At 43.1% G+C, this 24,182-nt stretch overlaps 1 protein-coding gene across 1 annotated transcript in view; it reads left to right on the forward strand.

The window, feature by feature from the left end:
- The window catches only part of HS1BP3 (HCLS1 binding protein 3), a 56,866-nt gene extending 40,466 nt beyond the window's left edge, over nt 1-16,400 (forward strand). Inside the window, exons 5-7 of the mRNA XM_038132657.1 lie at nt 4,800-4,951; nt 5,454-5,589; nt 14,661-16,400. Coding sequence (XP_037988585.1) covers nt 4,800-4,951; nt 5,454-5,589; nt 14,661-14,889 — 517 coding nt within the window. The 3' untranslated portion in view covers nt 14,890-16,400. The remainder of the gene's footprint in view (nt 1-4,799; nt 4,952-5,453; nt 5,590-14,660) is intronic.
- The last annotated feature ends 7,782 nt before the right edge of the window (nt 16,401-24,182 follow it).

Raw genomic sequence — 24,182 nt, forward strand, 5'->3', positions numbered from 1 at the left:
AATTTAGTCATGATTATGTTTTGAAACTTGTCTTTTGTTGTTCCTTAACTTGTTTCAGCAAGTCTTACACTCTGGTTTCGTCTAGAAAATCAGAGGAAAATGATAAAGAAATTTCCTTTATGTTAATTTTCCTTCTTTGCAATCTACTCTCTAACCCTAGTTCTCTTGCCAGGATTATGAGTGCTTGAGTGTTTTATTAGTTATTTAGTTGAAAACATTTTAGGAAATGTTTCTCTATTATGATTATTGCTAATGAGCTGTGTGCTAAACAAAAGTTGTCCATCTGTGGTCTTCTCATCTGCTTTCAAATTACACTGGGAAAGGATATAATCAGAAAACTTGAGGACAGATTATAAACACAGCTTGTCTTTGTTTAGGAAGAGCAGGTACTCTTGAGTTCTGAGCCGTTCAGAAAAATCTCTCCACAAAAGCAGGTCCCTGGATGGGAGCTGAACTCTTGAAAATCTGTTCCTTCAGGCTTTCTTTCCATCTGTTGTTCTGCTGGAACAATAATGCAAGGCTGACCTAATCTCAGAGCAGCAGCAGATGAACTTTGCAACTGAATACTCTTGTTCCAAATGATTTCCGTTTGGAGATTTATTCCATCAATTACACATTATCTTACTTTGGGACATGCCAAAGCCATTTAAAATACTGTAAATTAGCATGATGTCCACAAGAAAAAGATTGCTGTGTGAGGTATAGTATCCCTGCAGCCAGCCCTGTCATGGCAGCTTAATGCTTAGGAGTGAGGCTGTGTGAGCTGATGGGCTTTGAGTTTCTATTTGGCATCCCCTGGCCAGAGCAATTGAGAATGACCCCTTTTGTCCTGTCTGTTATTATCAGGCAGCTCTGGAAAACAAGCACTGTTGGGTGAAACGAAAGCAGCAGATGACATTTTGTTTTCTGCACAAACTAGTGTATAGGATCTTTGTTTTTCAGATGTGGTTTTCAAGAAGATGTGCAAATATTGCTGCTGTTCTAGCTGTAGCTCTTTTGTTCAAGCCTGAACGTAGATCTGTGGGAGTGGGGATGTCCATTTATATTAGTGAGCTCTTCCCTTGTAAAATTCCATGGATGTCTAATGTGTAAGTATGTATATTCTGAATAAGTCTTTTTTTTTTTTAATATTACTGTAGCACTCCTTTCCTGAAGCGTAATTTTACTTCTGTAAAGAAGAGATGATCATATTTTCAGAATTATAACACCTGAAGACTTTTGTCTGTGTGCTGAGATTACCCATGCTCTTGGTGTTTTAACCCAGCAGTGAGCCTGGGGCAGGGACTCCCCTGTATAGAGCACAGTAGACATACTGTGATTTCAACCAGTGTCACCCAGCATTGGATCTGTAGTTCCAGTGTTTCACAAACAGCTGTCACACACAGGTCTGGAAATCTTCTGACTTTGAAGTGCCTTAGTGATCCTCGTTGCTGTTTTCCACAGCTGACCAGAAAGCTCCTGTGCATTGCTGCTGTGCCAGTGAGACCTGGAGGCTGCCAGATGAGTGACCTACATTGTGTCAGTAAACAGTAACAGGAGAACTGTGCTCACAAAGTGAGTGGGGTTTGGAAGTGTCTGCATACAGGGTTTTGTTGACATTTTCATGGGTGATTTGAGGATCATGTGGGAGCCAGGAGTCTCAGCTGGTGTTTCCAGTGTTCCAGCAGCCTGACTAGGTGGATTCATATACTCTAATTGTTGATCATCCAGTTTTGGTCCATGTCAGTTAGAAGGCCAGTCTTTATGTACAGTCACTTAGGAGGCTCCTTTTTAGTCAGAGAATGATTCAGGAGTGTTCAGTTACTCTCACAGTGCTTCAGTGCTTCCTGTGTAGACATCAGTAGGCTCAACTGGGTAAATAATTTCTGCTGAACAAAGGATTACGTCATCTTTAGGGATGGTTTGGTTTTTGTTAAGGTTTTAAAAGTCACTAGAGTGATGCTCCAAAAGTTCACTTGTTTCATAAATGAAGAAATAGCAATAACACGGGTCATCTTCTGCCAGCTGGATGCTGGTAGTTTCAAAATGTCAGATGCCAAGGTTGTGAGCGTGATGTATGGAGAAGGTGCTAATGAAGTGCAGGGTTTGGGTACAGTAATACTTTGGAAGACTTAATGTTCCTTCATTTCTGTCTTCTCCAAAGACTCTACATTCCTACACCAGTTAATTGCACTTGGTACATCATGATCATCGAATTAGCTGTCCTTGCAGCTTCTCCTCTGCATGCCTGCCAGCTTGGGGCTTCACAATCAGCTTGGCTCCAGCACAGTCCCTGGGCCCTGCTACCCTGGGGAGGTAGCACCAATATACAGAAGGGGGATGGGTGGGCAGGCAGATGCACCCTCAGGCCAGCTGCAGAACCTCAGACAGTCTCTTAAACTTCCCACACCCCCTTCTCATCTGTTAACCTCTGCTCAGCAGTGCAGTCTGGACTGGCACAGCTAAATACAGAACCGTGGGAATCCTGTTTCCCACTTAGGGACTGACCTCAACAGTGTCCCTGTATGGATACACTGGAATTACTTGGCAGTCCAACAGTGGCTTCCTGAGAAGGGCAGTGAGGGGAAACAACTTGAAAGCAGAAAAACAATTTTCTCCTGTTCCTACCAGTACCAGTCAAGCCCAGCAGGTCTGGCCCTGTGCCCTGTATCTGCCAGTGGAGAACCCTGGCCAAACAGAAAGTGGGCCTGTGTCAGTGGGGTGGTTTGGTGGCCAAAGGGTCATTACACAAAAGGTCATTACCAGGACATTTCAGTTCCATTATTTCTGTTTTACATGCTGTTCTGTATGATGCTCTTTATGATTCTCTTCCCTTTCTTTGGTATTTCCCACTATTCTGGTATTGTTTACTACAAAAACTTGAGCTAACTAATAGTAAATTCCTTGCTGACTTCCCTGGGGTTGAGACCTGTTGCTTGACAATGTACTGGCTCCTGTATATAATTACTTGTGCCATGATGGGCTCTTATGCGTCAAGAGAGCTGTTGTAACTCTAAATGGACAAGATGTCTTGTCAAAGACTTTTGGCATTCTGTAGGTTGGCAGATCCTCACCTATGTTGTCATTCACCTCTCAAAGAATACTTTGTGAGGCGTGAATTATGCAACTAAAGGTTGCTTCTTCCATAGTAGATCGGATTTATTTGTGTTTGCTAAATCTTTTTTTAATGGGTTTTCCAGCTCGAAACGACTCAGTCCCACTGTTCTTCCAATTTTGTTGTTGTTTGGTTTACCTTTACCTTTAATACTTAGGGTCATTTGAGTGATAGATCCCTTGCTACAGTTAATAAAGCAATGAATGTGAGTTTGTGTAGGTATCCTGGGTGAAAGCTGCCTGTACATATTATAACTTTAGATTTTGACAGGTTTTGGGAGAAGGGTCTTCTGCAAATGCTTCAGTTTGAAGCAGTTCCTTGGAACTGTGCTTTCAAAAGCTGCTCAAATTCAGAAGTTACTCGAGGCATATCCCCAATGAATATGAATGCAAAAAAAATTCATTAAAGTTTCTTCTGCTTTAAAATTAAGGCTTTTGTCCTGAATAGTAGTTGCTGACACCTACAGATACCTTTAGAGTATCAAATAGTGTATATTTCCAAATAAAGCAATATTTAGGTTCTGCCTGGTACTTGCTCTTAGGCTGCATTTGCCACAAAGTGGTGGTAGCAAGGTAATACCATCTGTGAGTTCCAGTTTGTTGATAATAAACTCGTGAAAATAACTGGAAGTAACTGAACTCTGCTTTTATGTGCAGCTGTAATTGGAAGAGGATTTTACAAGACTCTTTAATGTAGTTGGAATGTGTGTGTAATCTTTTGACCTTGTTCTTAGTTTTTGATGACTATGGCATGTTAAGTGCTGATAATTGGGTTTGCTCTAGGCTGAAACCTGACCTGCTCTCTGCAGAGAAGATCAGATCTTCTATTGGAAGGGGCACTCAAAGGGGCTACCTTAGAAATTGCAGCGCCAGGGCTGCTGAGAGTGAAGATCTGTGAAATATGGCAATTACTTTGGAAGGGCACGTTGTCCTAGGGACTGCTTCTCTTTCAGCCTAGTTTGAATTGGACTTTTCACCCAAAGGTTATTGTACTCTAAATTTTCTTTTCTGTGCCTGGTTTGCCTCATAACTCAAGCCCAGTTATTGTGAGAGCTGCCTTGTAGCTTCAGCTGGTGGAATGTGAGTCCTGGGTATGAGAGCAAGAGGCAGGTGCTCTTCATTTTGCTCTTGGAAAGGGAGTCAACTCTCTTTGTTTAAGCCATGTGCAAATGAGGGGAGTGTCTAATACCTCTATGAAAGGAGTATGCAGCAACCATAAACAGCAGCAGGAGCTGGCAAGGAAATAGAGCCAAAAGGATTTTTAAAACCTGTCCACAGGGATCAGTGCAATGGACCAGCTTGCACTTTGTATTTCAAGCCATCCTTTTCTGTCTGTCTCAAACAGTGTTGATGGAACTGATCTTTCTTATTTTAAGCTTTCTGTGTGGGAGCAGTAAAACTGCTGAGATGTTTCTAGTTGAGTAGTAGGTTGCACAGTGCAGCATTTTTAGCTCTGCTTTTCCCATTCCCATTGGACTCCTTGACATATATTAAGAATACACAACATGGGTCCAGTTAGAGAATGCCAGACCAACTGTCCCTCCAGGTCAGTGTCCCATTCCTGCCAGCAATTAACAGATGCCTGTGTACCTTTGCCTAAACCTTTCCTAGCCTCCCACCATCTATTTTCAGCTTATAAGACTTTCTAGCCATAAATCTTGCTTGTTAAAGGAAGAGTTGCAGCTAACTTTTCTCTTACGTTTTAGAACTAAAAAGGCAAAGAAGATACCTGCTCCTCCAGCCAAGGAAGAGAAGCCCAAATTAACCATTTTTGAAGAGGAGGTGGATCCAAATGAAGGACTCTTTGGCCCAGAAAAAGATTTCTCATCAATCAGCCCCAGAAGAATGAATAAAGAGAGTAAATCTGTTCTACATTTGTATATACACAGATTTTTTTTTATCTAAAGCATGTGTATAACTGAGCCTTCAAATTACAGTGATGCATAGTATACAGGCTAAATAATGTCTTGGAAATGTTAAGGCAAATCTTCAGCTGAGCAGAATCATCTAGAATCATTCAGAAAGAACAAACAAAACCTGTAGCTCTCATAGCTGTTCTCTGTAAACATTTTGAACTGGGATGTTGAGGTCTGTGGGAGCTGGCTGTCCCACAGTCATTCATGCCACACTAGCAGGAGTAATGTGACCTACTTTTGAGTGCAAGGAAAAAGCAGATTTACCAAGTCCTTAGACCTCAGAGTATCACTGCACTTTGTGGACTGGAAGTCCTTGGAAAAAAAGAATTGTCTACTTGATCTGTTTTTTCAAGCCACCTAGCCAGATTTACTAGTTAGTGTTAGTGCAGGCCTTGTGTTACATAGCATGATTTAAATACAGCAGCTTCTGATTCCTCTTTCTAGATCTGAAGTTATTTGAAGATCCAGACCTCGGTGGGGTAGTGAGACTGGGTGACTCACTCCTGCTGCCAGCTGCCTGTGAGCACAGCAAGTATGTGCTGAGCAGGGATCCTGAGGAGGACACTGAGGAGCTGCTGAGGTACTCTTCTCAAATCTGTCATGTGGGATGAAGGTGGTGTGATCTATTCTGATCAATTTAGATCTTGAAAGAGATTAATTTGGGGACAAAGCTTAAATACTCAGAATGCAAACTGTGAATCAATACTTGTATCAACAAGTGAAATGTAAAATGTGTGTCATGGAGCTTGGACATCAAACACATTAAAAATGAAATTAGGAAGACCCTTTGAGAGAGGTGGGGTGCAAGGAATTATTCTGTGTCTCCAAAGGAAGAGCCTTGAAGGCCCAAGGTGTGCTATCTTGTTCTTGTTTTCTAACATGAGACTTCTGCTTTCTGCAAATGATCACAGAGAAACTGACTTCCCCTGTGAAAAATGGGGAACAAAGCCCAGAGATAAAGAGCAGTTCAGCTTCAGGGCCCTGAGATCAGGGGCTCTTGCCACAGGAGGAATGATTTTCATGCTGATGGCTCACAGACTTCCATGCATATTTCCAGGAGGGATCCTGTGCATACTTCCACAGCCGTAAAGGACTCTTTATCACCCTATGTTTAATTTTTATTCTAGTGGGAAGGAGGGCTGGAGCTCAGAGTTGCAGGAGGGTATAATGTATTGCTTCTCCCTTGGTAGTGTAGCACTGGAACCCATCAGCACACAAGGCATTTATCCCTGACATCTCCCTCTTGGGGCTGGTTCGCCTGCGCCGATAATCCTCCAGAGATGGAGCAGGGAACCAATGCTTGGAGAGACACAGGGCATCTGTGCTGCAGTAATGAGTCAAATTCATTCCTTCTGGGTCTCAAGCTGGCATCTGAGTGATGAGGCCAGCCTGCTTCCAGTGCTAATTTGTGTCAGCCAGCTCCTGTTAGGATGTATGATTTCCACAGCAGGTACTAAACCCAGGAGAGAGACTCTGTGTGTGGTTCCAAACCTCTCCTGAAGCAGGTAATTCTGCAGCTGTTGCTTTCTACACATGGAAAAGTGCTGGCTATCTCAGCAGTAATACCTGACTTAGTTTAAACAAAGGTTAAACTGGGCTGTGTGCCATCTTGCATTAGACCCTGACAGCCCACCTGATGTTTATAGAAGCTGATGGGGCAGGACATGACCTGATTTCATGCTGTGGTATACTGAGAGCAAACACACATGTGCTTGCAATATTTTCTTGTCTGCTAGTGATCTCAGCATACAGCACTTCATCCAGAGTGTTCATATGACTACAGGAGAAGGGCCTGTTCCACAGCAGTCCTTGTATTTTTATCCACCAGAGAGAACTTCTCCATCTGTTGTTTTAATGTCTTTTAGATTATATATGTTCAGGAAAAGGTCTCTGAAGTCTGCTCTGAGACCAATAGACCATGCTTTCAGATCAGTTTGGGATCATCAACAACAGCAGCATACCCAGATGGTTATGGGAACCCATGGGAAAAGATGTAATTTCTTCTTTATTCCAGTAGTTTTTGTTTATTCCTGATTTGTCTCAGTGCTTCCAACAGTTGATAAGTCATCAAGGTCCAATTGGAAGTGAATACATGTAATGAAGCAGAAAACCATGCAAGTGGTCCAATGGGGAATCTGCAGTGGGAATCCAGAGGCAGATCCTGACTGTGCAAGAGGTATAGGCAGATAGGTCAGGATCTGTTGACCTCTTCAGGTGCCTAACACCCTCTGAAATTCCCCTGGTAAACCCAGTTCATGGTGTTATCTGCACATAGAGGGCTGGTGAATTCAGTGCAAGGCAGTTGAGGGAAAGGAGAAGCTGCTGTCCAAGAGGGGAGGAGCAGAGGTAGTACTGTTTCAACCTAGTGCAACACTTCACCTCCCCTCATTGCAAATTCAGTGCAGTCACCTGAAATCCAGTGGTAGGGCAAAATGCACTTTGTTTTCTGCTCAGCTGGAAGCCTCAGCAGAACAGTCAGGTCTCAGAAATGTAGAGGCAGCATTTGAATCCTCTCCCACCTTCCCTTCCCACCAAACTGGCGTTGAATGTTCTTGCAGGGCAGTACCACAGGCTCTTTTCCAGGCAGTGATCCTTTGTGGTGAGAAGATGTTCAACATAAGCTGCACTGTGCAATCTCCCTGCGTGGGAGCTTGAGCTTATTTTGAGGCCTAAGAATAAGTCTTGCCTTTGCCATGTATGTGTTGACAATTACTCTCCTTTCCCAAAAGGAACTGAAGAAATCTCTCTGCAGCCCTCAGATCAGAGTAGGAGCTGGATATGCTACTAGAAATGGAAATGGAAACCTCTCGGTCTCTCGGACATAGTTGATTCTATCATAACAAAAGTTTATGTGGACACATTTTGTTAAGATCTAGGACTGTCCTGAGCTATGATGCACCAGCAGGTGTGTGGTAGGTCCAGAAAGTTGGACATGTTCACTGCACTCCAGTGGAGTAGCTGAATAATGCAGATGTGGGAGCTCTTCACTGGTGCAGTGAACACTCACATGTACCTCAGGGTCTGTTCACATGTGTGTGGTAGATCTGAGAAGTGTCTGACTCACTCTGAATCATGGGCAGAGTTGGGAGAATGCTGCCTAAGGCAGAGGAAGGCAGAACCTTCTTCCAGAGAGGGATGGGAAGAAGATAATGTCCAGAGCAGAACACTGGAGCAACCAAATCCTTTGTGATCTTTATGGTACCTGAGTGGCTGTAGCAGCAGCAGCCCACAGCAGTGTCAGCACAGCTGTGAATCCTCAGCAGTGGCTGTAACTCACGAGGCAGAGGCTGTTAAGGAGACAAATGAGTCTGCAAAATGTGCGTGGGCTAGGCTTGTCACAACACGAGGGAGAAGAGAATCTGATAAACGTTCTCATTGCAAACTGAAGACTCTGCTCTCTGTGGATACTTGCTCATATGAAATGAGAATTACTGTTTTAAATAGAATCACCAACTTGACATTAACAAGTGCCGAGCATTGAGAAGAACCGATTGCATTCTAAGTGCAGTGGGAGATTTCATGGGCTTTATCCCATGGGACTGCACAAAGCAGATCCCTGAAGAGGCCAAAGTCAGCTCTTCTGAAATCCAGGGTTTGCTGAGCACCCATTTCACTGCCATGAGAGATTCAAACTCCACCATTTCATGGTCTCCGCAGCCCAGCTGCCCTGGAGCTTTACATTCCCCACCAGCCCCCCCTCATTGGTGAGAATGAGGTCCAGCCTAGCACCTCTCCTTGTTGGCTCCTTTGTTACTTGGAGAAGGAAATTGGCCCTCAATGCATTTGAGGGACCTTGTGCATTGCTTAAGCCTTGCTGCCTGTCCTTCCAGCAGATAAGGAGGTGGTTGAAATCCTCTGTGAGGACCAAGGTTTGTGAATGGGAAGCTGCCCTGTCTGTAGAGTACCTTATCCACTCACTCTTCCTGGTCAGGTGGCCTGTAGCAAACCCCCACAATAATGTCACCTGTGCCTGCCTTCCCTTTGATCCTGACCCCTGAGTTCTTGGATGGCTCCTCAGCTGAGGCTCATAGCTCTGTGCACTCCAGCTGGTCATTGGCATAGAGGGTGACAGTCCCTCCTCACGTCCCCTGCCTGTCCTTCCTGAAGAGCCTGTATCCTTCCGTTCCAACACTCCAGTCCCAGGACCCATCCCACCGTGTCTCCATGATGCCAGTGAGATCATAGCCCTGCAGGCATGCACTCTTCTGCCTCATTAATCTCAATCATGCCTGCCTGGTGTGATGGATCAGGTTTTTGTGGAAAACCAATGCTGGAATTGATCCTGTGAATGTTGCAGCAGCTCTGTGTGCCCACAGAATTACATAAATTATCACACATCCTAGCCTGAAATAATTATCACAGCTGTCTGAGCAGCCTTTTAGGAGAGATTTAATTAGCTTCACCTTTGATAATGAATAGGAAGCTGAGATGGAAGGAAACAGCTGTGAGCACATTTGTCTTTTTCCAGTGCTGAAAAAAAGTGTCAGCAGCAGGATCCCAGTTCTACTGCCCTGTGATGGCAGATCTGGTGTGTTGCTTCTTAGGATTACACCGATAACCCGTTCAGGAGCATTATACTTTTTAAGGCTGAGGCTGCTTGTGACACTGCACACAGTGCACACACACCCAGCTTCTTGAGCAGGTTCATCAGCTTCAGGTTTGCCAAGGAACTGTTGCCACCCTTGAAGCAGAAAATGTTTGTGTGTTCTTCTTTCAGCAGGCATTAGCAGATGCTGAATTCAGAGAGTAACACATCTTCAACCTATGCAGGAGTCATGGGGAGCAGCATTTCCAGCACTAGTGCTCACTGTCCTTAGAGTATGAGAACAACACTACAGCTGGGAAAAAAGCTTTGAGAAACTCCAGAGGGTTTATATGTAGATCCTTTGGGGAGAGGATATTTGGGCAATGTATAGGTAGATGAGAAGATTGCAATAACTTAGTCAGAAATTTCTTGACCACTCCAGGGCAGTTTCTCTTGCTTGTATGATGGAACTGTGGGGAAAGGTCCTTGATTTGGCTGCAGTAGGTTACAGAAAAACAAATTCTTATGTGATGGTTTTCAAGAATTTTTTTTCATTCCTGTGATGTATCAGGATGCTACAAGCATTAGAAAAGCTATAAAGTAAACTTGCCAACAAAACAGTTTTTTGCTAGACCAAAAACATTAATCTTTGCCCCACCCCTAGGAACATGTACAGGTTGTGTAGAATAATGTAGAGAGGCCATGTGGGGTCCTAGTGCAGCAAGACATGCTTTTGCTGGGCTTAAGACCCACCAGATTTCAACCATCTTGCCCCACGTTGTTTGCATTTTTGACAGACATCGTCAGCTCGAGGGGCAAAAGCTGCCTGCTCTCCCCTGCCCCAGCTGTGCCTTTGGCTGGTGATTGGGGAACTTTCTAGAGAGGCAGGAGAGAGGTTTAAGTTTTTTCAGACTGGAAAATTAGACTTTGCTCATTTCCAAGGTGAGTGACGTAACCAGCAGGCTGATTTCCTCAGAGGGCTTCTTGTGGGACTTACCTGTACTAATGAGCCTGTTTTCTGGCACTCAGCCAGGCAGCAGCACCAGGCTGCCTGCATCCATCTCTTGGACTCTGCAGCTGCAGGACAAGGGGACTGTGTGCAGCTGCCTCCAGGGAATGGTCACTGTTCCTCTCCAGGTCGAGTTGTGCCAGAGAGGTTTTTGGAGGAGAGCTAATTGTTCCCAGCCCAAAGCCATGCCGGTGGTTCTTGTAGCATTTAAACAATACAGACTGTCAGATTCCAGTGTCCACACATATTTTCTGGCCCTGGTTAAAATACTATTGTGAAGTTACCTGTAATGGATTGCAGGGGAAAGCTGAAGCAGGAGGAGAGAGATCTCCTTCATGGCCTCCAGTGCTTGGCATTCCTGGGATTAACTCCAGCCCGTGTCTTTCCCTGGGCTTTGCTGGACATCACACTGTGTCTGCTGACCATAGCAGATGTGGTGGGCAACAGATACTTTGAAGTCTCCTGCCTATTTGTGGGCACAATCTTTTCCCAAATTGTAGGTGTGATGTTACAGCACTCCCCAAGGCTTCACTAAGGTATCTCTCGTACTTGGAATTAACATCAGACAAAATAAAGAACAGAAGGTAGCAAAAGATGAAAGTCTGTTCTGCAAGAACAGCAGTTAGTTACACAACTGAACTTCAAGCATGAGTCTTTTGGATTCTTAGCAAATTATGGGGGTCTTTGTCTCTTGCTTTCATTACAGATTCTCCTCATTAAAGCATTCCCAGCAAGCAGAGGTCACTGTCCCCATCATGTTGTACATGCAGACAATCATTCCTGTCCCAAAGATCTGGTCCAGAGAAAAGGAACAAAGTCCAGAGAAATGGCATCTAAAATGTTGATGTTCTTGTGGCAGCTGCATCTGTCTCCAAGTCAGAACTCATTTACTGTCTGGAAGTCCACATGCCAACAGTCATGAAGGGCTTTGTGACAGCCTTTCTTCAGTGAGGGTTTTGATTGCTTTCTTTTGGAATTCTGAGAGAATTTCCACCAATAGAGTCAGTGAATCAGCACAACAATATGGCAAGAATTTTAAACAATGTGGAGCTGCTTTTCTTTTACAGAAGTAGAAAGAGACTAACTAAAGAATGATTAATTACATGGATCCTCTGTGTGATTGTCTATAAAAAGATGGGGTGGGAAGGTTCTTCCTTTAATCTTGTTTCAGAATAATTGCTTGATTTTTATTTTTCCTCCTCCTGGCCTGGAGTTAAATATGGTGGTAGTTATGCACTGTAACAATTGCTTTCAAGAAATAGAAGTCCTTGTTTCTATCTCTGCCTGAGGCATTTTGCATTTTACCTCTTTAGTTTTGCAAAGGCAGTTGTGTCTCACATGATCAAACAGCACTGGATCAAACAGCTTGTCTAGCACTGCAGCACTGAAAAGCAGGTTTTGAAACAAAGACCACATATTATCTGCTGTGTTCTCTCTAAGAGACTTCTGTCTAACCAAGAAAAAATCCAGGACAGAAAGAGGAAATTACATCATCAGCTTCCAGACTTTCTTCTGCAGAATCTTTGGCTTAATCAGAACACCAAACCCCCACCCCCTAAAGACCCCCACAACCTACTGGACTGGATCTTTTGGGGGTATTTTTTGGCTGTGCTGAATGGTTTTGTTGCTGTGATTAGCACAGAAACTGGAGTAGAGAATTCAGGAAGTTGTATCATCATACCAGGTTAGTGAGCTTGCTGCCCTTTCTGGGTAGTGCACCTAGTTCAGAATCCTGCTTCCTCCAAATGGTCTCTGAGTATATTGTGCATTGTTCCTCTGCTTATTATGTTTTTTGTTATTTAAGACCAAAACTTTATGACATGGATGCTGATTCATTCACTATTTGTTTATGCCAAGAAGGGAGGCTTCAGAAATACCAGCCTTAACACGTTTTGTTTATTACACAGCAAAGAGAACAAGAACATGTCTTGGCAATGTGATCACAGGTGTGATACCTCTTGGATATCAGAGTTTGCAACAAACAGAAAGGCCTGGGCTTAAATAAAATTAATTTCTTTGTAGATGACGAATTCAGAAATACCTTGAGTGTGTTTTTTAAGTTAAGTAGGATATGTCACCCACAAAGAATCATGGAAAATAAAAGACATCAAAAGTCTTATCTAAATAAAAGGGAATATAATCTCCAGGGTTTCTTAGAGGATGAAATTTGAGGTGCTGCCTGCTGGAATACCACAGGTAGAGTTCAAGGTGCAGAACTCTGGGGCAGTGAATGGCTCTGTTCATCAGCTGGTCTGTTCAGGTGTCCCCTAGTTTTAGATATCAGTGATCATGCTATTGATTTTACACGAGCAGCCTTGGTTAAAAGTGATTCTTTTAAGTTTCCCTTTGGGAGTCACAAGAAGATCTGTCTGACTTCATGAATGGTTTTACCTTAAAGAGTTCTGGCTGTCTCTACACCAGAAAATTTAGGCTAATCCTCACTGACTTCATGGCTGGTTCATGGTGGGTGTAGTTTGTCTCAGCCTGGGCAGTAGTGTTGTAAGTTCCTCTCAGGTTTTAATGAGGGTGAACATGAAAAAGAAACCCTTGAAATCAGGCAGTTTATCTTAGGAATAGTGGGATCCTTAGCTTGAGGGGGCTGTAGCTCTTGAAATACCTATGGTTTTAACATTCAAACAACATTCACTGGGGATAGAGGAATAAAGTGTCTCAGAGATGCTGGTTCTTTGATCGTGTTCGTGGTCATCCTGGACAGTTGTCTCATCAGTTGCTTCCCATATTATGGAAAAGCTGAGCTTTACTTTTAACTGTCAGCAGAAAGCCCCACCAGTTGTACTGCTGTGGGGTAGAGACATTTACAGAACCTCTCCTGAGGCACCTGGTGAACAAAGAGAGAAAGGGAGGAATCACTGTCCCGTGTAGGAACCAAAAATTATCCCAAGGGTTTCACAGGCCTCTGGGTAACCCCCCAAGCTGCCTCATTGCCTGGCAGTGAGGAAGTTATAAACTGGATATTAGGAAAAGCTTTTTTACCCAGAGGGTGGCTGGGCACTGGAACAGCTCCCCAGGGTACTGGTCACAGCACCAGCCTGACAGAGTTCAAGGAGCATTTGGACAGTTCTCTCAGTCACATGGTGTGACCCTTGGGATGTCCTGTGCAGGTCCAGGAGTTGGACTTGATGATCCTGATGGGTCCCTTCCAGCTCAGAATATTCAATGGTCCCATGATTCTAACTACAAAAGGCAAATGAGAGGAAGAACCAAAAAATACATGACTTGAAATTATTTATTCATGCTCCAGGGACTGCCTACCTATGGGTAATGGAGGAGAAGAAACTAAAAAAGCATCTTCCTTAGACTCTAGCACCATATCCTGTTCCAGTGAGGAGAACAGCTGAAAAGAATCCTTCTGTTTCTTTACTCCATATTTTGACTTTCCAAAGGCACACAGTTCTTGGAGTCACCAGATAATCCATGATAAGAGCTCTCTAGAAATCTTTTAACAGCTCATGTGGGAACAGAGTTGGGCATGCACAGCCTGCTGCACATCAGATAAGGTCAAACAGTGCAGGTAGAAAATACCCTGAACTGTTTGAGTTGTTCTGGGTTATTTCAGTAGGAATCAGAAGCAAATTGTCATCAAAAAGAGTTGTTGTATGTGGCCACAGATTGCAAAACTTCTTCAGTATCCCAAAACCAAATATGAACATGGAATTTTAAAATTCATTAGTGTTTACAGTTTCTCATGATTGAGCATGGGGCTGCTCAATCTCAGTTTTGGGTGATGGGGATGAAGAGGAAACAGAGTTGAATGTGGATAATTTTACTTTCCCATGAAAATTTATGGGGAAGCAAAGCATCCTGTCACAAATCAAAAACATTTTTTCCCAAACTAAAGTTTGGAGTTTTTTGTAATTGCTAATTGCCTTTAATTTAGACATTTGAAAACATGCTGTAAAATTACCTTGTATAAGTTAACTTGTATAACCACATTATAAAAAAGATGGCTCTTATGGAAACTTCTATGGCGAGAGAAATTTATCAGAGTAGATCCTTTCCTACAGAAAGCTTTGTTTTGAAAGATTGCATTTTCTTACAGAACAAAAAGCAGTTCAGAAATTCCCAGGACGTTACTGATGTTTTCTTTTCATTTCAGAGTTGAAGATGATTTTGAGAAACTCTTAGAGGTTACCTCCAAACCAAAACCTAAGGTCCCACCAAAACCACCTCTGCCTCAGAAGCCAGCAGTTGCCCCCAGGAGCATTAATTCACCTTCACTGGCAAAGCAAAAGGAAAACAGGATTCAGACCATGAATGAAGTGGACATTCTCCAGTATATCCAGGAAAATGAATCTATCAACAACCAGGATACCAGTCTTTTTTGAACATACATATTTTCAAAATGTGATGATGGCTTTTTGACCCCACCTCCCAGTGAGCTCTAGTGACAGCAGCAAGAACTGACCAGGTGTTTCTGCTGTCACAGTGCTCATCTGTGTACCAGGATACAGAGAGCAGCAAGTTTGAGTAGCAGAACCTCCCCTGTGAGGTTTTTAAAACAGTGCAGCTGTGATCTAACGTTGCCTTAGATTTTTAGGGATTCACAGGGAATGTGAACAAGGATGTAGCACTACAGATTGTCTACTGCTATTTTAGTATCAACATCATACAGTTTTGGCCAGTTGATTGAAAATGGTGAGGATGTTGTACACATGGCAACTGTGAATAATGTCCAACAAATGTTCTGAGGCATGATAGGATGCTGTTCCTGTCATTTTTAGATAGTGTTTTTCAGCTCAGTGGAAAGGCCATTTTCCTTTTATCCAGTGTGTTTTTGTAGCAGTCTTTTCCTCCCTGACTGGTATTTTGGTAATTTTTAACAGGAACTGCTAAATATAGTTAACAGTTCCTCTGTCTTTCCATTGAAATCCCAGCTAACCCTGACAATCTGCTGCCTTATTGCTGCACAAATGCCAACTTGTAAGAGAACTTCAGGTCTGCAAAGACCATGCTATGCATCTCTGATTCCCAGGGAGAAAAGCAGATGACTGGGGGTGGCTAAGAACACTCTCCAGACATAAATGGAGTTTGCAGTGCCTAGGAGGTTTGGATGCTGTAGGACTCCTGTGAACTCCAGATTCACAAGGGCTAATTCTTTCCAGCCAAGTCTTCCTGGGTTTCCACTGTAGTTAGTGGAAAGAGAGAGGGGCCTCTCCAGGAGGTCATTCAGTGCAGGTGTGTTAATGGAGGAAATCTGAATTGCTCTCCGGAGTCACTCTTTCTCTCCTATTCCTTGACTTCTCCCAGAATTTTTAAGAACCAGCCATGGTGATCAATTCCACTAAGCTAAAATAAGTTTGTGTGATAAGATGGTGGTTTGTTCTTTACCATGTGATGGTTAAAACAAGGGAAGACAAACTTGGCATTACCTAGAGGAAAAAAAGTAGGAAGAAAATACACTGGAGAAATTTTAATATGCAGAAGAAAAACATTGTAGAATGGGTATGCAAGACTTTCCCTCTTCTTGTCAAACTCAGGCACTCTGGTTGAAGATACCAAATTTATGCCTAATGTGGGTTGATACCTGCTGTCATGCAGTTTCCTGAGCTCATTCCATGTGTGGTCTAGCTAGAGATGAAGACAAGCTCCCCAGAGGGCAAATTTTAATATATTTAAGCCATATCATCATATCAATATTTGCCTTTCTAATATAGATCAAAATAAATAGAAAGCATTCTATATTCCTAATAATGAGATTATTTCTATTAGCATTTCCTTTTTAAGCCAGTGGGAAATATCATAAAGGTATTTTGCTTTGATGGGACAGATAAAATATAACCATTGGTTCTCCTCTGTGTATGGTATGTTTTACTATAATAAAACATTTTGCTAACCTGCAGGTGTTACTGTTGTTGCTGTTGTTCTCTAGGTTGTACAGCAGCAGCAAAGAATCGATTCCATTTAGCTCAGGAGTGCTGTGTGGTGTTAAAGTGTAAATAACTATGAAACTGGAAATACAGCTGTGCTCATATTTCCTTTGAGAGCAGCTAAAGGCAGAACCAAAGGTACTACCTGGTCCTGTCTGTCCCCCCAGTGTCCTGGTGCAATTAGTAATAAAAAAGGTGAATAAAAGCAGTGAGGAGAAAATAAATGCCTTGCCCAAGAACAGGCAGGGAATAGCAGGTAGCAAAAATTAATTCAGGGCAGCCTTCCTGTTGCACTCCCTGCTGTCATGAGCAACCACTATATTTAACTGAGGGCTCAGGGAGCATCATCTCCATTTTACTCAGCTCTGTTTGGGAACACTGCCTGCATTTCTGTGTTTTTGGACCACAGCCCACCCATCTCAAAGCCTGAACACTGCTAAAACTTCCAAACTGTGGGCCATGGATTTAATGATCAGTACAGTGAGTGCAGTTCTTCACCCTCCTTGAATGGCCAAGGAATATTTTGCCCCCCAGCTCTCCCTAAAATTGTCAAATTACCTAAGCACAGGAAAGGAAGAACTGTTAATTGTTTCCTGTGCTAAATTTTTAAGATTATTTCGAGGTCAGTATTTTACTTCAGAAAAAAAAAATCTAGCATTCCTGTCAAGAAATTAATATAAAAGGATCTTTCATAAACCCTGCTGTTAGGCTTTTGTTTTACAATGCAAATATCTAGCTGCCGTCATATTTTTGGGCACTAAGAGGTGAGTTACAGTCATTGAATACATTACATATAATGAATCATTATTATACAAGAGAAGAATGTCAGACAAAGGTAGCTGAGAAAAATTGAACATCCTATTAGAAATGACATAGGGAAGCTATACAACATACTTTGCATCCTGCCAGAAAAGAACTTCAATTTTTTTTCTTTCTTTAATATTTTACTTCTAGTAGCAGCTATTTGATTAGCCTGCTCTTGACAACTCTTGAAATTCAATTATGGACTCTAATATAGTTCTTGGCTGACAGTCATCACCTTCCAATATCAGTAATAGAGTTCATCAAAAGATTTGACAAGAAAGAGTTATATTTAAATCCTTAAAAAAGATGGAAAGGTTAGTTAGAACTCAGAGTAGATACCTCCATTGCCTTATAAGCAGCTTCTTGTTTTGCATAACATTCTGCTCGCTCTGTGGTACAGCACTAATTGACAACTAATACTGTATACTTCATTATTTGGGTCACAGTTAAACAAATTATTTCCCCAAGCTGAGTATTTCACAGATGAGTTGTGGGTCATCTGCTCAGGTCTGTTCAGTCGCTGAATTTTTAGGAAAGCTAATTCCCATGTAGCACTTAAGGCCTAGTTCTGTCAGTCACAATTTGGGTTGAGTTGTAAAACAAAATATTAATTGAAACCGATATTTCTGCTAATTTCTGCCCAGATGTTAGCTTCTGCAAAGAGGCTGAGCTGGGTACAGCAGAATACACAAGTCAACATCTGATTTAAGGTCATGAAAATCCAGCATGCTCAAGGGCATTACCTACTGTAAATGAGCAATCCCTGAGGTTGTTGGATTTAATACTGAGTTCCAGAAAGCACTGGTGTTTCACTTAAAAATGTGACAGTCACTAATTCAGCAAGGAGTCTTGAATCTTTGTGTGTGCATGCATCAACCACATTTCATCTCAACTGAAGTGATCACACATTTGTGACAGTTTAAATGTCTGCGGGTCAAGAAGATAGAAGGCTTTTACTGTGAAGTTTTATCTATATTTTTATATCTGTATTCTTACTTTTCATCTCAACATCAATAACTGGAGTAAATTAAGTCACTTGCTTTCTGTATTGTGCTCATTTCTTCCTTAATTTATCTTTAAACCCTCATGATCCAATTTTTTTCAGTCCTCACCATATCACTGATCTTCCTTTAAAGCCTCTTGCATATTGTTATTTCATGTCATGCATTGAACCTCATGAAGAATTCAAGTGGTGGGAAAATCTTGTGCACTGCTTTGAGTAAAGATACTAGCACTGGAATGTGGTAAATTAAATTAATTGTCAAATTAAGTGCTGCTGTGAGAGTTCAGAAGTCAATAAAGCTGCTTAAAGGATTGATTAGTACTAGATATTTAGGGACTAAGTTTTATTCACACGAAGACGTTATGGATGCTTAAAATTTACACGGGGTCAAGGAGACACAGGTTAGATTCATAGAAGAGAAATCAATTGTTGGTTATACCACTCAGAGCTTGGAAAGTCCTTCAGCTACAACTTACTGGAAAGAAGGAGAATACTCAACAGCCAAATATTGTCATATTTCCCTAGAGTGATTTGCTTTTGGCTGTTGTAAGGAATACTGTTCTGGGCTAACCCAAAGCTCACATGGAATGAGTCACTCAGGGAGGATTTGATGACTGAGGGAATAGAATATATTCAGTGCTTTATCACCCTGCTTCCCAGCACCCTCCACAAGATCCCTCCACAGCATTACAACAACAAAGCGGGTTCTCCTGTTTACTCAGGAGAAAGTCCTGGAGTCAGTGGAAATTCTAGTTTCTAATCTATACTTTTTCAAAAGCCGTTTTTGACATTTAGTGAGCAGTAAAAGTCCAGGTGGTATCAGAGGAAGATTCCAACGATTCTTGAATTCTCTTCCAGATCCAGATCCTCTGCTCTAGTGAGAATTCCCCATCTGGAATGCAACACAGTTCTGGTGTCCCTGATATAAGAAAGACATGGAACTGTTGGAGCAAGTCCAGAGGATGCCATGAAGTTGGTGAGGGGACTGGAGCACCTGCTGTGTGAAGACAGGCTGAGAGAGTTGGGGTTGTTCAGCCCAGGGAAGAAAAGGTTGTGTTCAGGCTTCATAGCAGCCTTCCAATATCTGAAGGGGGCTACAGGGAAGATGGAGAGGGAATCTTCTTCAGGAACTGTAGACAGGGGAAGGGGCTTCAAAGTAGAGGCAAGGTTAGATTAGATATTAGGAAGATATTTACTGTAGTCGTGCCCAGACACTGGAACAGGTTCCCCAGAGAAGCTGTGGATGTCCCTGGAAGTGTTCAAGACCAGGCTGGATGGAGCTCTGAGCAACCTGGTCTAGTGGAAGGTGTCCCTGCCCATGGCAGCGGTGTTGGAACTGGATGATCTTTAAGGTCCCTTCCACCCAAACTGTTCAATGACTCTGACGCCACCCTGGATGGGAAGGTTAGGATACACTGCAGTTTGCTTAGGGTGTCACATACAGGTTTACCAGAGTAACCTGGCAATAAATGGGCATCATCACAGCACCATCAAATGGCAGTAGAATACCCCCTAAACAGAGCAGCTGATGTTAAGATCTTTTTCAGCAAGGTGCTCAGGAACCTCAGAGTCTGAAGTCATCAGCAAATACAAAAAGACCTCACAGCCCACTGCCCCCTGCTGCATTAACAGCTGCCATGGCTTCTTACCCTCAGATACACTGTTTTTATTATCAAGTACCAAGGAATCACAGTATTAAATTGGAGATGTGGAGCTGTTAAAGCCATGGGGAAGCATTATGGTCAGTGTGACATCTTCCTTGTGGTCCTTCAGTCACCAAAAAATCCTAACAACGTATGAAAACTTATCATTTTGTTGGGTTTTAGTAAAAGAAATGCAAACCAGTCTCTCCTTTAACTCATGAAATACTCTCAGAATGCGATTTAGCTGTTCTACCAAAGGCAATGTTTCTGATGTCATCAAAAATGTTGCTTCCTGTGGCTGCTGTGAGGGTCATGCTCTCAATCTAAGCTGTCAAAACCTCGTGCAGATCAGTGGAAACCTGGTCGTGCTGATGCTGGAGAGAGGAGGTAAAGGAATAGGATGTGACACCACTGACAAGCCTGATGGGCTTGGAGAGCGCCACTGAGAAACAGGAGAGACAGGGCAAAATGAGAGAAGGCATCTGCCTGATTTATACACACAGCTCCAGAGCCATTCAATTCCCCTGAAATATCACAGCTGTAGGGCTGGAATCAGCAATTAGTTCAGTGATTCTGTGGTGAGAGGAGTTCCATGGTTTTTCAAATGAACATAAAAGAAAACAAAATTATAACATTCCTGGGGTATTTGCAGAGCTCTTTTCTTACTTCTCTGGTAATCTATGTGCCTTTTAAGTCCTCCCAGAGATTTTGTCTAGTAATCACAAACTTCTCAGATTATTTTTTTTTTGGCAATAATGATTTAATGATACTGATTGTACTCCAGAAGAGCTTATTGAAACAGTCAATTTGGTAATGTCTGTGTATGTTAACAAGTTCTTACTGTGAAAAAAGCCAATCATTTATTTACATTGAATGCTGAGAACCAAAACTACCTAGTGCTTCCCTCCTGTCTTAAGCAATCAAATCTGCAGGCTACTATGATTTGTTTTCCTGTTTATGCCTTCCACATCTCAACTTTTTGTAGCTTACTTATTTAATCTTGTGTACAGTCCCCAAAAGGATTTTTTTATATCCAGAACTACATTCTAATTATAGCTGTAATGCCTACCTAAAAAAAGGGCAAAAAACCAACACACAAAACTAATTTACATGGAATTGTGTGGAAAATTAATCTTTTTCATGAGGAATGATAAAAGAAATCTGAGGCTGTCTTCATCAGTGGTTTAGTTTAGCTCAAGGGAGCATTTTCATAGCACATCTGGTTGGCCCACCCAACCATACTCTGGTTCCCATCACAGAGCTGCCATGGCAGCAAACCAGGTGTGGGCAGTGGGGACTCACCCCCAGCTGTTCCACTCTGCACCTGGTGGTAAATTGAGCCCCAAATCCCCCTGAACTCAGCCAATTCCCTTCCAGCTCAGCAGTAAGGGAGCACTGAGGGAGCAAAGGGAGGAAGGGGCACAATCATAGGGAGGTTCAGGTGTTGCGTGGTCTGCAGGTGCTGGAGTGGGTTGCACAATACCCAGCCAGGTCCCCTCCTGTTCCAGCTTGGTCTCTGTTCATCTGTCTCTGCTGTCCAGGCTGTTTGTGAGTATTGCATTAAGCAAACATTGGCTCAGCTAAAGGAAAAAATTGCATTGTGAGGGGATGTCAGGAGAGGAAACAACCTCCTGCATCTCCTGCTCTCAAGTAGATATCCTACTTGCTGTAAAATCCCTGTTCTTCTAGGAATCCTGTTTCTTTCCAGTTTCAGCTGGGAAGATAATGCATGATTTTGGCACTGCCTTGGTTCTTGTTTGCTGGAGAAATGGAAATGAAAGTCCCTGTGGCTCAGCAGGGCAAAAGCCCGCATGTCTGCCCTGCTGGGTGAGCAGGCAGTGCACCAGGAAAAGTCAGAAGAAATAAAAATATCCTTAAGCAACAAGAGAGGAAACTCGGTCCCAAGCCTGGCTTAACAACTGGTCACTGGGGGTCACTATGAGATGCTGTTGCTTTCTCCCGTTTCCAGGTGGCACCACACAGACTGGATGGGGTGTGTGTGCCAGCTTGGTGCCACCCTGAGGTGTGGCTTCAGCTAAGGCTGACAAGCAAAGGCAGTTCTGAGTAGTGCTGCATTTCCCCATGTACCAGCTCCAGTTTTCCTGTATTTTTAAGTGTGTGCATGATGACTGGGTTTTGTAGAGTAGCCATGAGCTGACCCATTTCCATTTAATGCAGTAATTAGCAGATTGATTGCCTTCCCCTGCCAGGTACTGACCTGCAGTGGCTTCTCCCCTAAATTACTGCAGGTGAAATCTGTAATGTTTTCATTTACCATAGCTTTTATTTTTTTTTCATTTCTGTTGCTATTTCTTTATTTCCCTTTTTTCTTCTTCTTCTTCTTCTTCTTTTTCTTTTTTTCCACTTGGCCTGCAGATTTTCCAGCTTTGTAAAAGAAAAACATGGAGTTTCTTTTGTTCAGCCAGAGGATAAGAGGAGAAAGAGAAAACTGGGAATTTAGTGGGGAAAAAAGAGAAGTTTCCCTAGAGCCATGTTTGAATAACAAATTCCATGTAATTCTTCCAGAGATCCACACAGGGAGTTACACAAGACAGCATTAGAATCCAGGAAGAGATCCCAGGAGATGGCAGGTACCACTGCTGCCTGCTGTCTCACCTGGCTGGGAACACTCTGCTCTTTGGTAGTGACACTTCAAAAGGTGCTGGGGAAGGGTGACAGCACCGTGCCACGGCCCTGGGGTTGGAGTGTTCACCCGTGTGACTGTCAGAGACCTGCCACCCCCTTTCCTTTTCCTGTGGCTATTTTAATAACATGAAAACAACTCAGTTATTTTTGACATTTCAGTAGAGACTGGGATTTAAGGCTTAGGAGTCATTTATAGACCCTGTGTTCCTCTCTGTCTGACAATATGTAAATATATAGTACATATGAGAACATGGAAAAATCAGAGAGGCTCTTTAACCTCCCCACAGTTAAAGAGGGACTCTGTAGCAGAGCCAGCAAAAGATTTGTCTGGTTTCATATCTTGGCCATGAACCTCAAGGCAAAACTAAAAATATAAACCAAACAATCCTGTGGGTTAAGGGATTTTCTGATTTGTTTTCACATTTTTGTGATGTGCATAAGGATGACCTGAAATATTCATCCTTTGAAAAAAAAAAAAAAAAAGCCTGCTTTTTCTCTGTTTTGTTAGAAATTTGGGGATATGTTTTGTCTGCTGCACAGACAGTGAAGTGAACTGGTCCCCTTGTGACAGATGAAAGGAGGGGAAACAATCTCTTTTGGTATTACAGGTTTTAATTTCTTTTCCAGTTGATTTTCTATTTCATTTAAAAATATGTAACAATATTTGTGAGAAAAACAATCTTTGTTAGGATTGCTAAAGAATTTTCCCAACACTAAGGGTGTGAGAATCTGGGTTTCCTCCTATTTTTTCCCAATAAAATATAAAAAGGAAATGACTGGCCTTTAAAAATGAAAGAGGAAAAGTTTGTTTTCTTTATTATGTCAGAAAAACAGGTCCAAACTTTAAATTACTTTAAAAATCATCTTTCCCCCAATCAGTCTCAAGTCCCTGAACCAGTCACTGTTCAGTCACCACAGCCCGCCCAGAATCAGGACAAATAAAACTTCTACTGGATTGGTGTCAGAACACTGTAAGACAAAACTTTTTAGTGAAACTTTTTTTCTGAACTCATGATCTGCTTGAGACAGCAAAACCCAGAGATGCCTTGAGAGGCACAGACACCAGAAAGCCGCCTGTGTGGCTTTCCCCGGGATGAAGCACTGCGGACTTGGTGGGTTTTTGAAAGAACAGGTACTGGCTATGGATAGGGAACAGGCCCCTTTCCCGGGGGTTTGCAGCATGGCAGTGGCTGCCCTGGGAGCGGAGCGGAGAGGAGCAGGGCACAGCAGAGCGGAGCGGAGCAGAGCAGAGGAGGGCAGGGCAGGGCACAGCAGAGCGGAGCACAGCACAGCAGACACAGCAGAGCAGAGCAGGGGACAGCAGAGCAGAGCATACCACAGCAGGGCACAGCAGAGCAGAGCACAGCAGAGCACAGCAGAGCGGAGCGGAGCAGGGCAGGGCACAGCAGAGCACAGCAGGGCATAACACAGCAGAGCAGAGCATACCGCAGAGCAGAGCAGAACGGAGCAGAGCAGAGCAGAGCGGAGCGCAGCCGCGGCCCCCGGCGCGGCCGCTGCGGCCCCGGAGCCCCGCGGTGGCGGCAGCCCCGCTCCTCGGAACCGCGGCTGGGCAATGAATGCCTGCGGCGTGAGGGAATGCTGACTAACCGGGCATCGCCTGGCACCGTGACTGTGCGCTTCTCCGAAAGGGAAAG

This window comes from Motacilla alba, chromosome 3 (genome assembly GCF_015832195.1).
Source record: "Motacilla alba alba isolate MOTALB_02 chromosome 3, Motacilla_alba_V1.0_pri, whole genome shotgun sequence".
NCBI classification, from domain to species: domain Eukaryota; kingdom Metazoa; phylum Chordata; class Aves; order Passeriformes; family Motacillidae; genus Motacilla; species Motacilla alba.